The sequence below is a fragment of the Trifolium pratense genome, linkage group LG7 (assembly GCF_020283565.1).
Source record: "Trifolium pratense cultivar HEN17-A07 linkage group LG7, ARS_RC_1.1, whole genome shotgun sequence".
Lineage (NCBI taxonomy): Eukaryota > Viridiplantae > Streptophyta > Magnoliopsida > Fabales > Fabaceae > Trifolium > Trifolium pratense.
Window position 1 is genome coordinate 43164257 of NC_060065.1, and position 14318 is coordinate 43178574.

At 33.7% G+C, this 14318-nt stretch overlaps 1 protein-coding gene across 1 annotated transcript; it reads left to right on the forward strand.

The window, feature by feature from the left end:
* The first annotated feature begins 3537 nt into the window (after positions 1–3537).
* On the forward strand, positions 3538–9195 carry LOC123895103 (tRNA dimethylallyltransferase 9). The gene is made up of 11 exons (XM_045945311.1): positions 3538–3830; positions 4605–4658; positions 4873–4915; positions 5059–5167; positions 5872–6070; positions 6483–6717; positions 6820–6914; positions 7207–7301; positions 8093–8168; positions 8679–8818; positions 8912–9195. Exons 1-11 carry the CDS (start codon positions 3588–3590, stop codon positions 8973–8975), a joined length of 1353 nt encoding a protein of 450 aa, XP_045801267.1. The 5' UTR covers positions 3538–3587; the 3' UTR covers positions 8976–9195.
* Positions 9196–14318: the final 5123 nt, after the last annotated feature.

Sequence of the window (14318 nt, forward strand, 5' to 3'; positions counted from 1 at the left end):
CAAAAAATGTAAATTTTTTTGTTAATATTCAATATCCGTGGATCTCCGCGAGTACCGTGGAATCTGTGGAGATGGGGACAAATATTCCCCGTGGAAACGGAGATGGAGGCAAAACCTGCCCCGCAGACACTTTGGGACGGAGAACGGGTAAGCTTCCTCCGCACATTCCCGCCCTGTTGACATCCCTAATATAAACTACAATAAAAATATGAGTGGTAATAGAGCAGGAGTTGTTGTCGACAATTGGCATAATTTTTGGGCTCTAACTTGCTATTTCCTTTGGCAATGGCATATATTGTGAAGAAGATTTCCTTCTTGAACTTGGCTGGGTTTTGATGATAACAAACTCTCATCACAAAAGAAGAAATGTTATGGAGGCTTAACAAGATGAAACAAGATGAAGACCAAGTCTTAGAATTTTTAATTTAAATTAATTGTAAGTATGGTCCTTATCTTTGATTTATCATTTTCAATAATTATATAACTTAGAATGCTCAGAAATTATTTTATAAATTAATTAAAAATAAAGTTTCTAAGTTAAATATAAAAGTCTTTATGAAGCAAGCCTTTAAAATTATAAAAAGCTGATTTTGAAAAATAAGTGTCAGGACCTTTTAAATCTGTCCGGTCGTTAACCGAGTTAAAAAGATCTGTTGCTGTTTGTAATCCCATAACAACCGATTGAATTTTGAAAACAGAACTTTTTAAATCGCCTGTCCGTAACAACCGATTTAATATATCCTGGACAGAATACACCTTTTGTGAACCATTGTGATTTTTAAACATAACTTTTTATTATAAGATATTTTTGAAGAGTTGTCTTGCTTCATGGACATTTTATAAAGCCTTTATAAATATATTTGTGATCATTGCAATTGTGGACAACAACTTTCACATTCTCAAAAGTTATAAGTAAAACAATATCACTTTTCTCTCATAAACTTTTAAACATATATCTTGTGAAACTTTGTCTGTATTTTCACATCCATAAAAGTTTCTGAGCACTAAGATATATACATTATTAAAGTGATATTGATTTGATAACAGCCATACATAGTTTTCTTCATTGTAACTTTGTATTGTTGCTTGTTTTCCAAGGTTGTGGAAACAAGTGTTGTTTAAGATAGTGGAGTGCTATCTTGTGTTGTATGAGAATTTCACCATAGGGTTTGGTGAAGATTCTTGTGGTTAAAGATAGTGGGGTGCTATCTTGTGTATGTTAGAAAGATTGTTAGGGGGTCTTGGGGTAAGATTGCTTGTAACAAAGATTCTAACATAATGAATTCCTTCGCGGGCTGTGAAGGGAGTGGACGTACCAATAGGGGAACCACTATAATTCTCTTGTGTCGATTTTCTCTTTCCCTTCTCTCTTTTATTTTTCAGCATATTTTTATTACCTTCATCATAACTTTCAAGAAAAATAAAAGGAATCCAAAACATCTCTAAAATAACCAAAAAAATCATAAAACCTAATTTACCCACCTATTAGGTTGCACTCTTAAACTTACATATATAATCAATAAGAACATGTTGATAATTTCATCTGGCCAAAGTGATCCGAACCAGCATATCACATTTTTCTTGCGTGACTATACTGCCGCTGTTAGCGTGGAACAGGCCGTGCATCCCGTATTGCGAAACACTATTCATGTGCGCTGGAAATCTACTACCAGTAATGGGGTTGTGCTTAATACGGATGGAGCGAAAGGGACTAATCCGGTATGGCTGTGGTGGTCTTGATAGTGGAGGAAGTGGTGACTGGTGAGTGGCTTGGTGGTTTTGCTCGTGGACTAGGTAGGGCCGGGGTCCCGAAATTTTGGAGGTCCAGGGCAAATAATAACAATGGAAACCCTAATAAAAAATGCAATTTTTTTTTAAAAGAATATCTTTTATGAGTTAGAAAGTAATTTTTTTTTGACACAGTTATAAAGTGATTTTATTTGTACAAAAATTTATTATTTTATAAAAGAAAATAATTTTTGAAATAGTTTGATTCATAATTTTTATGGTGGTAGTGATGGTCATATGTTGAAACCTCATCTATTTATAACACAAACACCCGCACCACTATTGGAATCTCATTGAAATAAAAACGCACCACAAATACTTAATTAGTTTTAACATGTTGGGCCCAAAAAAAATAATATTGAGTCCCCAAAATTGAAATTTTCTCATACCACCCACTCACTTTCTTGCCTACTCCCCTAGCGTGCAAAAAAAATTCGGAAAATACGTTCCGAACTGTTTTTCTAGTGTAAAATTTACATTATAAAAAATCCGGAAAACGTTTTTCGAATTGCTAGGGGGGTAGGGGAGAAAGTGAATGGGTGGGATGAGAAAATTTCCCTAAAATTTGGAGGCCCTAGGCCATGGGCCTGCTTGCCCTGCCTTTGGGCGGGCCCTGGGACTAGGGGAGTGTAATGTCTTAGTGGCAGAGTTGTGGGGAGTGTGTGAAGGTCTGCATATGCATGGCAGATGAGTTTTTAACGTGTGGAGCAACAGGTCGATTCCTTGAGGATGGTTAATATGTTGAATGACAACGAGAGCATTTATATGAAGATAAAGAGGCTTCTACAAATTGAGTGGGACAAAATTGTTTGCCATATCTAACGAGAAGTGAACATGTGTGAGGATGCACTTGTTCATATAGGACGTGATTTAGGTTCCACTATGATGTTTTATGAGTCGTGTCCGACTCATATTAGTTTTTTACTTCATGCTGACGCTATGAGAACTAGTGTTCCAAGATTAATTAGTATGTAATATCATCTTTTGGGCTACGACCCTCTATATTATGAAAAAAAACTACAAGAAAAATATAATATTAATAATTTTATAAATAACACTAGTAATAAAGTGTGAAATAATATAAAATAATAGTATAGAATATAATGATTTGATTCAAGTATCTTCTCGCCTATGGATATTTTTAGCGCTTCACCAATCTTAACATTATATAAATGTATAAATACTAAATCGTACATACTTATTTTTTATTTTTTTTGTAAAGTAGCCTAATGACAATACTCACACATTTAAATGTGGAGAAATGTGAAATCTGGGATTCGAACTCCGGCCACTCCAATAAAGTCTCTGATAGCTACCATTTGAGCTACAGTTATGGAACTAAATCGTACATATTTAACCGAGACATAAACACGATCTTTATCTCAAATGCAAATGTCAACTTTATTATTCAAGGAAAAAAAACATCTATATTACATTTTACCCTACCACCTACCGATTTTTTTTTTTTGTCAAATAGCCTGGTGGCTAAAAAATTCACCTTAAAATGAATAATTGGAGTGTCCTGGGTTCAAACCCAGACTCGGCACATATAGTGCGATGTCCCTATCAATTGAGCTAAGCTTAGCTCACGGGGAGCACATACCAATTTTTTTACCTTACTTACCTCTTGCACATTAATTATTATTATTATTTTTTTTATAAGACAAATTTATTTACTTTTTAACAAAAATAAATGTAAACTTTATTTATTTAACAAATTTATTTTTTTCTATATTCATATATCAAACTTTGAATTTTAAAACACTTGCTTTGTGCAGTTTGGCCTGAAAACGCCGAAGATGATGAACAACGGAGTGTCCACTCTCCGCACGTGCCTCCGCCTCCCGGAGCGTCCAATTTTTCGTGCAGCTCCGTTCTCCTTCCGTTTCCGGCGCCGGTTTCTCGTAACCGCATCACTAACTGAGAAAAAGAAAGAGAAGGTGATAGTTATTTCTGGACCTACCGGTTCCGGCAAGAGTCGTCTCGCAATGGAACTCGCAAAACGCCTCAATGGTGAAATCGTTAGCGCCGATTCTGTTCAGGTATAACAGTTGCAATCAAATATAGAAAAATTAACATTCATTTTGATTACTCTATTTGCATTCATTACTTTTTTATTGTATTGTTGCTGCTTTGCTATGTATCAGGTGGTAGTGGTACTCTGTTAGGTTTAGGGTTTAAAACTCGAATGTTCGTTCTCGGTGAAAATTAACACTACAGTGTAGTAGAATTATAACAAACAGCTATTGTTCCTTTTTGTGTAAACCAGATATATCCGCGCAATGCACAGACTAATCCTTCGAGTCTGGTGGGATCCAAATTGATGACAAACTCTGCCTGAGAATTTGCGATATGAGAATGAGATTTAATATAGTGTTGCCAAATAGCAGCAACAGTGTAATGTAGCGGAATTTGAACAAACAACTATTTACTCGTATCTGTGAGATTTAATATAGTGTTGCCAAATAGAAGCAACAGTTTAGTGTAGCGGAATTTGAACAAATAGCTATTTACCGGTATCCGTGATTGATAACATTAACATTCATCTAGATACTGAAGTTTGTTTATATGATGACAGATTTTTCATTTTCATTAGGAAATTTATTTTTTTATGGTTGAAATTGGTTGAGAATGATATGTGATTGATTATTCTTTTGTTGTGAAATTAAATTAGTATGGATATGGAAATGATACTTCTCTTTGAATTATATACATTACAATGTTATGTTACCAAAAAAAGAAGAAGTATACATTAGAATGGAACAAGTTTTTCATGTTTTCTTTATTCAAGATTCGTTCCTTGGCTTTTATTACAGGTGTATAAGGGTCTTGATATTGGATCTGCCAAGCCTTCCTTAAATGATAGAAAGGTGTGTATAGTTGTGCATTGATATTTATTTATTTATTTATTTGTTTGCTATACATTTGTGTCTGTTAGAAACATATAGACTTTGTTCCTTACAATTGCAACTTGGATTGTATGTTGTAAACTTTTGGATATATTATTTAGTTGTAGCATAGAAATGGGTTTTGAATTATAGTTTGAAGTTCTTTCAATTTTGTTTTGTTTGCTTTTCATGTTAGGAAGTGCCGCATCATCTGGTTGATATACGTCACCCATCTGAAGGTCTGTTTTCTTTTAGACTAAGCTATATTTGGTTAAGCGAAGATTCGTATACGATTATCCTCATATTCATTTCTCAGTCATTGGATTTCTGGAGGTCTTTTATTTTCCCCGATTGAAATTTGAAATTAATTATTATTTATCAGATTATTCTGTTGGACAGTTTTTTGAGGATGCAAGGCAAGCGACAAGATCTATTCTTGACAACGGCCGTGTTCCAATAGTTGTTGGGGGAACTGGACTGTATTTAAGATGGTATGCCTTTTTTAGTTACCTGTTCTGACTTTGTTATCTACTTATTCTTTCAATGGAGTTTCTTAACTGTGGCATAGTCAATTACCTGTTCTGAATTTGTTATCTACTTATTCTTTCAATGGAGTTTCTTAATTGTGGCATAGTCAATTACCTGTTCTGACTTTGTTATCTACTTATTCTTTCAATGGAGTTTCTTAATTGTGGCATAGGGGTTGTATCATGTATCTGTAACGTCTTAATAAGAGAGCATCAATATTAAATGGAATCCACTTTTCTTTTTTCCAGTCTGCTGATGAAGTCATTCATTTCATTAGCAATCTCTCAGATAATAGATATTTATATAGTTTCATGATTTTACATTAATATATATTAACAGGAAAAAAGTAATGCAGATTTGGGTTCTGAGTGTTGCATAACTTAAGTTCTTGATGGATGTGTATATACTTTGTAAGTAATAATTCACTAGTCTTTATTAATGTCGAGTAAACAGTATGATATGAAGCTAGAGGTCTTATTGGTTTGTCTTTTGTACAATATAAACAAACTTTAGCCAAAGGCTACCGTATGGAAATCCACTGTTTTAGTGAATTATCACTGTTTTTTGTCTTCTTCATCATTATTGTGTTTCTTTTATGTAAGTACTTGTAGACCAGCTTATGTGGTGTATACCTATGAGTTTTGTTATTTGATCTTTAAAATACAAGGTTCATATATGGAAAGCCAGATGTGCCTAAATCCTCTGTCGAGATAACATCTCAAGTTTGTATGGAGTTAGCTGAACTACAGAGAAATGACGACTGGGAAGCTGCTGTGCAGTTGGTGGTAAAGGCAGGTGATCCAAAGGTCCAACATATAGCAGTGAATGATTGGTACCGATTACGGCGTAGTCTAGAGATTATTAAGGCAAGCTTGCAACTTTATAAAGTTACACATAAGCACCTCTAGATTCTTTGCTGGCTACCAACCTTTTACCTTTACAAAAAAAATGGATTAAACTCTCAATGTTCACCTTTTAATATCCTTTCTTACCTGTCTTTCTCTCTTTCATTTGTTATACATGGGTGCAATACTGCAAATATGATAACAAGCTCAATTACATTGCCATAAATTTATTTATTTTTCTCAACGTAAGTGCTCTTATCTCTTTCAGATGTGCTTAGTTGTAACCAACTGCTTACATCTTAGTGAATTATCTGTCTGTACCTGTATTTTATTTGTGTGGATGTAATGATGTATATGTGGAACGTATGGTTTCTTTGATTATGAAGTTATTTGAGATCTATTATCAATTCACCTATATCTTTTGAAATGGCAGTCTAGTGGATCACCTCCTTCAGCTTTTCGGGTACCGTATGATTCTTTCAGGAAACAGGGTGATTGTAGAATTGCTGATAGTTCTGATTCAGCTGATACGAATACTTATAATGATGCAATCAAAGAAACCGCCGATTCAGTAAAGTTAGACTACGAGTTCATGTGTTTTTTCCTTTCTAGCGACAGACTTGACCTCTATAAATCAATTGATTATCGTTGTGAAGATATGCTATTAGGTTCGCATATGAATCTATTTCTGTACATTGTTTTTTATTTTATATATCTACATTTTGTGATTACCTAATCACAATATATCTCTTTGTTCTCTTTGACTGCAGGAGAAGATAGCCTTTTATTTGAGGCTCAGTGGCTTCTTGATACCGGTCTTCATCCAAACACCAACTCTGCAACAAAAGCAATTGGTTACAGACAAGTACTGTTCCACACTTATATGTTCTATTTATACATTTACATTCAAATTTCACTATTGCTATCTGCGAAACTAAAATAAGGAAATAGATATGGTTGAAAGTTCTGCACACTGTACCACCGTCCACATACTGAAATTTGGGTCAATATTGTAATTCGGATAATAATGTTATCCATCTAATATTGTTGTTGGCCTATATGATGTACATATACCTTATTTAATGATTGTATTTTCAATATAAATAAATAGTAGGAATGGCCTGACATACATTTTGCTTGTGATTCACCAATTTCAGGCCACAGAGTACTTACTAGGATGCAGAGAACAAGGGGGTCAGAGTTCAGCTGGACAGTTTTACAGATTTTTGTCTGAATTTCAAAAAGCATCACGGTAATACATTTTGTTTTACATAAGATAAAAGTACCCTTGACATTAGCTAAATTATGTACAAAAAGTATGCTATGCGATAAAAGATAATTATGATTCATGAACATTAGAAAAACGCTATCCTAGTATTCTGACAACATTTCTTTGGCAAGTTGGTTAGTTATTTCTCTTACATATATTTATTTGTTTGTCCTGTTTTAAATACCGTGTATTCTGCACGTGCTGTTACTTAAAAAAGCTTTTCATGGTCAACCTTAATATATTTTAGGTCAAGGATGACCGCTTGTGCTTCACTATAGTGTTTGTAGGGAATGCATAATTTTCTGCAACTTTCTCAACTTAGTTACATTGGATTCTTACCATCGTTGTAATTAGAAAAGAGAAATTATATTTTGACATCAAAATTTTGATGTCAGACATGGTGTCGTTTGGTTTTATGCGTATTTTTAAAATGCATGTAAGTTGTAGAAGATAAAAAGTAAGAGAGAGATAATGTCACTATAGTTTTTATAATGTCACATACAATGTCTGTTTTTGATGTTCAATTAATACAACTCATTAGAAAATACATGCTAGGATGTTAAACTTATTTGTAAAGAAAAAAACTACAGCCTCTGAACTCTGAAGTGCTATCTCCCAACTATGCATCAGGATGTTAGAGGCTTCCGTGTTTTGCTGGTTCTGAACTGAACAGATATTTAGCTGATTGGGTTATTTGGCGATGCTCTTACTTTTTTTTTTGTTGAAGAAACTAAATTAGCCGGCGATGCTCTTACTTGATTCGGTTTTTACAGGAATTTTGCGAAACGGCAGTTGACTTGGTTTCGCAATGAGCGTATATACCATTGGCTTGATGCTTCTAAACCTCTGGTATAACGATTGAATCTTTTGCCACTAGCTGTTACTACGTGTGTATATGAGTTCATGTAATTTCTTATGTATACTGGTACTACTATAATGCAAACAACTGTCATGGCCTCTCACCCAATTTTAGAAATAATAATGAAATGGAAATAAAATTGTATCCTACATCCCTAGATACTAACAATTCTACCTAGCTTTTTATTTATAAGAATTTTTTAGAACTATTTTAAAGGATTTTTGCTGCATTGTGGATGTCATAGTATCTATTTTAAAGAGCTTTAAGATGCTTTATTGAAGTCCTTTATTTTTGTTGACAATTGTATTGAAGTCCTTTTATTAAACCGAAGTAGTGGTTATCTTATGCATGTATGTGTATGTCTATGTGCACGTGCTTGTATGTATTTGGAGGAAGACATTTGCTGTTATTTACCCAATCCTTAATTTTTTTTAAAGCTTATGCTGATTTTATAATTTTTTTTGACTCAATGCTGATTTATGATGAACTACTATTTCTAGGAAACTATTCTGAACTTCATTCATGACGCATACCATGATCGGAATGGAAGACTATTTGTGCCTGAACACCTTAGAATGCCAAGAGATATTTCAAATTCCCGAATAGCTGCAAAACTAAAGGCTTACCGCACCAGAAATAGGTACTTTGATTTTAGTATTTGGTATATATTTATGAACATGCAGTGTTGATTATATTCCTTGCTGCAAATATTAACAGTTGTTTCTTTATGAAGGCATTTTGTGAACGGGGAAGATTGTTATCCTATTTTGGAATGGATAAAGAAGACCCAAAAGTGAAGGGATGGAGATTTTATGTTACATTCCCTTGAACTGGTCGTATATTTGGAATCATAGAGGAGCATAGTTAACTTTACAGGTTACATAGAAAGTTTTGTTTTTGTTGTCCTTGCTTGTTAACATGGTTTTCTTGACTTTATGTAGCATATTATTGATTGATAGAACAATGTAATGACAACTGAATTTGTAAGTTAATTTATTTTCCCTTCTTTTACGCAAACCAGGTTCCTTGCTGTTTTCATTATGTTGATTGAATTCTAAAGCAAATTGGACTCAATTAGGTATTAAGAATTGAATTTTTATATTTATCCATTTTTGCTTTACCTTCCCACCATATCTGTATATTCTTGCTTCCCCTTTTTTGTAGCATGGACTGCTTATGAAAGTGACGAAATAGCATTTTTATTTTTTTATTTTTTTATGTTTGTTGCTTTAACTTCATGTTTACATTGTGTTGCTCAATGTTTAGTTATTTTGTGGCCTTTATACACAAACCTGTTGCGGCACTACTGTCCTGTTGCTGCAACTCTGCAGCGGTGCTCTTCCTCATCCCTTTGTCGACTGCCTGGTTGTCCCTGTACATTACCTGCTCCTTACCACAGTCTCTAGTCTCTTCCAACCACTGTAGCGAAAAAAGAGTAAATGTTAGGTAGACAGAGCAACAGGTCTCTAGCTTACACATAAATTGGTAGGAACATGATGCAGGGGATGAATGGGCACCGGATATAACCAATTCCATGAACATGGTTTTGTAAATGTAGAAACAAAGTAGGGAAATGAGAAAGAGGGGTTTGAGATGGATGTAGAGGTTTAAGGTTTTAAGAGGCCGAAACGTCCAAAAGCTGCGCATTGTAGGGTGTGAAAAGAAACAGAAATTGGCTTTGCTGTGATTGGTCACTAATAAAGGGGCCATGAGGGGTGGCATTTGCTAGAGGGAGGAAGGACCTCATAGAGGTACGACATTGAGGCGTAACCACATAATCTCGCGACAATGTGTGGTAGGGAGGTCATTGCTATGGTGAGAGCGAGAAGAGGCACAATTGTGTTTCTAGCGTGCAGGGGGTTGCTTGCTGTGAAGGAGACCATAATGGTGAGCTGGTTTGCATGAAGCAGAAGGTGTAAGCTTGCTGTGCGGTGGCGGCTATGCACAATAGGCGGATGCATTTTTTAAGGAATGATGGTCAAAAACCGTTGTTAGGATGATTGTATCCCTGAGTCTGACCACAGTACTGCTAAGAGTTTTTGTGTACTGTTTCGTGGCAACATACATTTGCTGTGCGGTGGCGGCTATGCACAACAAAAGCTCTATTGTGGATGCTCTAAGGCTTTGACATGGCGATAAGTTTAGCAAAAGAGTAAATGTACATTTTAGTCCTCTATTGATATACTTTAGATCAATTTATTTTCTTTTGAATATGATAACATCATAATGGTTATTTAATTTAATCATACATTTAAGTAAAGGATGTCTGTCTTGTTTCTTTTAAGAATAATTTGACGATACTTCAATTACTAATTTGATGGACATTAAATGCTTACCGTGATGAGATAAATAAAAATGAATTTAGGAAACCACTGTGAAGTGGTACGTTAATGTATGTATATTTATAAGGAGAATGTTAACATGTACACATATGACACATGTTAAGGAATAATTTTTTTAAGGAGATTGGCACATCTTAGTATAGGATTAAAGTATATGATTAATTTCATAAAGAGACAAATTTTGTTGCTCTTAATCAAGCTTAAGGGTCAAAATTTTACGATAGTCTACTAGTCTTTGATTTCATTCAATCTTATATCGAAGACCTTATTTATTCTGAAATGACACGAGTTTGCATCCCAAAAAACAGATTAAAGTAAATATTGAGATACATTAAAAAAAGGTAAATATTCAGATAAAATAGGCAAAACTTTGTTATTGAAGTAACTTTTTGTGTGTGCTCACACAAAAATAACTTTTTGTTTATGCTCACAAGGTTTATTTTACATGGAAAAACACGCAGAATAAAGAAAAAACCGTAAAGATTAATCACTTCAATCAAAGTTTTCTCCACTCAGTCAATACTGATTAATGATGACCAATCTTCTTTTCTCCATGTTGCTCATAATCCTCTCAACCTTAATTGGAAACTAGCTTATGATAGTTTCTTTTTCTTCTTTTTTTTTTCTCGATAAATACCCTACCGAAATTCGGTAGTATATTTTGTCTGTTTTGAGCAACACGGGAGGAGAAGACCAGTAATCGTGATTAACACTAGTGATGCTGAGCATCTGGTCCAGCAGGTGCCATTCTCTCCAGTTGTTTACCAAGCATTGACCTCTTGTGGATATACTCACTACTATTTACAATATTTTTGATCATGTATTGTAAAAGTAGTTCACTGCTAACCTTTTTAGTACTCATCATGGATGAGAACTTAGGAAAATCTCTAGCCTCTGAACTCACAAATAATGGAACAATAATTAAAAAGAGAATCAATGCTCTAGACATCATTGTAGTAGCCATAAGTTTACAAACTCAATTGACAATAAAATTTCAAATGACTAAAATGCTATATGTTGTGTGTTTGTTTGTGAAGTATCTTATAAGGTAGCATAGCAAGGGTAACCTCTTTATATACACACTTATATCAGTTATATGTCTTATATCTCTTTTTGGATTCCTCTTCATATATATTATGTTTTGTATAAGTGACAAATGTACCTTTAATCTCATTGGATTAGGCTAGTTTTGGTTTGTTTTTTTCTCTCATTAAACATGAATAAATGTTTAAGCCGACCAAACCTATTCATAAATTGTCCTTTCCACGCTAGACCTCATATTAATTAGATAGAGTAAAGGAAAAAAGTAAAGACATATATTATCCTCTAACCCACATGAAATTTGCATCAATTTACATAACATGAATGAAATTGTTTGGGTTATATAAGCACATGACAACAACTATATATATTTCCAAAAAGAAAAACAAAGAAGAAAATCACATGGCCACGCAAGAAATGACTCTAACTAACATGCTATTTGTTTGGCTAGGCCTTAAGGCTTTGTTTGGGGGATTATGAGAGAAAGGGTGGGAGGCATTTGGAGTGAAGGGGAAGAAGGGTGAATCTATCACTTTTGGGAGAGTATTTTTTTTTAATGGTGTGAGATGAAAATACTTATGAATAATGTTTTTTATTTATATATTTTTATTTTGAAAATATTATAAAGAGTAGTAATGAATTGAAAAGTTATCCTAAACCCATTAAATAAACATTAAAAAAAAATCACAAATACCTCAATAGTTACCTTTGTTTAATGTGCTTACTTGTAAACAACATAAATTGTGTATTTTTTTTTGGTGTGATATAGGCTAGCAAGTTGTAAAGACATTATATGCAATGATTTTCAGCACCTCTCAAAAAATATTATTGAATAATAGAAACAGAGAAAATATGGTACAAAATCCAAGGAAATATCAAGCAAATTTATAATAAGATAAAAACATTTTATTTATGAATAAATCATCAGAGATAGAACTAGGAAACATGAATCCACCAATGATCGTCAACGTGAGACAATCTATAATTAGGTAACTTATCTACACAATGACTGTCCTCCATAAATTGTGAGAACAAATGTTAAAGACAATTAGCCAAACAATTGTGAAACCCTCAAGGAAGAATAAGAATATAAGTAAAAGCATCTACAACAAGTTTAGAATTACACTCTAACTAAATAAAACCCCAATTTTTCTCCTTTGTAGCAAATAAGGATCACTAAATATCAATGTAAGACCTATTAAAACCACATTTCATGATACCAAAATGATCTCTAAAAATCCCTCCAATAGAAACATGATGTTGGGGAGTCTGGGGAAACTTGAGACAAACAAGTTAAATGCTCTACGACTATAAGAGAGGGAGACGTCACATCTCCACTCAAAATCTTAAGGCATTAGGTTAATATGTCACATCTCTTATAAACCCAGCATTCTTACCATTTATAACCAGGGTCGGTCTAGAGACAGGGCAACCAAGCCCATAGTCCAAAGCCTCAAAAATTTGAGGGTCTCAATATTTTTTTCATGCCCAACACACTAAGTATTTGGTCAAGTACTTTTGCTATGATATTGTTTCACAAGAAGTGAAATGGTGCGACAGTTTACGTGAATTTGTTAATGATTCTAGAATTCAGATACTCACATCTTAAGTTTCAATTTTTAGTGATATCAGCTTGAAAGTGTATTTTGTTATTATTAATTTGAATATAACAATTTTTTAAAAAATAAAATTTTAATTAAAAAACATATTAATTTTTTTAAAAATATTTTATCTTTTAATTAAGGGCCTCTTTCTCTAATTTGCCCGGGGCCTTTAAATGTATGGGGAGGACCCTGTTTATAATAGATGTGAGATTTAATCACTTATACTAGAAACCCAACACACTCCAAACATAAAATTAGAGTTTTTTTTTTTTAAATGTTTTCTAAACTAATGTTGAGATGAAAAAGTAGCCTCCTTTATTTAATTCATTATCCATAGGTTGACGTATGTGAAAAAGGAGATATGCAATGCAAGTGACAGATGCATGTATAGTGGTCTTTATGAAGAAAAGATGGTTGCCCCCCACAACCAAAAATTTTACTTGAAAATAAGTTTCGAGTTTCGACCCCCCTACTTGACGTGATAACGTTCTGATCTCGAATTCAGATTTTTGCGGTATTGATTTCTCTGGAATTTTTTTTTGTAGTTTTCACAATCTTGTCATTTTTTAAAGGCATCTTCGTTGAATAGATTAATGTAAATGTTATTTATAAATTACTCTTAATCTCAGATATAAGGCAGTGTAAAATGTATTGTATGCAGCCTGTCTTACGTGACAATATCATAGGTTGTCATTAAACACAGGTTTAAAACTATTATTCAATATCTAATTGATATCTTTTTCATTAATTAATAAAAGAAGAAGTAAAAAAAAAAAAATCATGCACAAGGAATACTTAATAAGTTCTTCAAAGTTGCACCATTGGAGTAGAACAAATATATGAGACCCAATATAAGTTCTTCTAAGTTGTATCATTGGAGTAAAAAATGTATGAGTTGCGTCAAAGTGATGTGGCTCTGACGGGATCCACAAAATACCTTTGTGATGGTTGCACCATTGGAGGTGTTCTAAGGCACACTCGTTAGCATGACAAAAAGATACAAGGAATTCATGCACAAGTCACTTAAGTTGTGCACAATACACACAACCTGTTTACGCCTTTGGGCTCAAGTGACTAATGAGCTCTTTCTAGGACGAATTGTTTGGGAGAACTCGAGTTTGATTTCTGGTGAAAACAATTCTAGGCCAGACTT

Bases quoted from the DNA above. Each gene is read 5' to 3' on its own strand.
- LOC123895103 (XM_045945311.1), top strand. From the start codon at position 3,588: ATGATGAACAACGGAGTGTCCACTCTCCGCACGTGCCTCCGCCTCCCG. The intron at 5,168-5,871 runs GTATGCCTTTTT...TTAAAATACAAG, and splicing joins ACTGGACTGTATTTAAGATG to GTTCATATATGGAAAGCCAG. The intron at 6,718-6,819 runs GTTCGCATATGA...CTTTGACTGCAG, and splicing joins TTGTGAAGATATGCTATTAG to GAGAAGATAGCCTTTTATTT.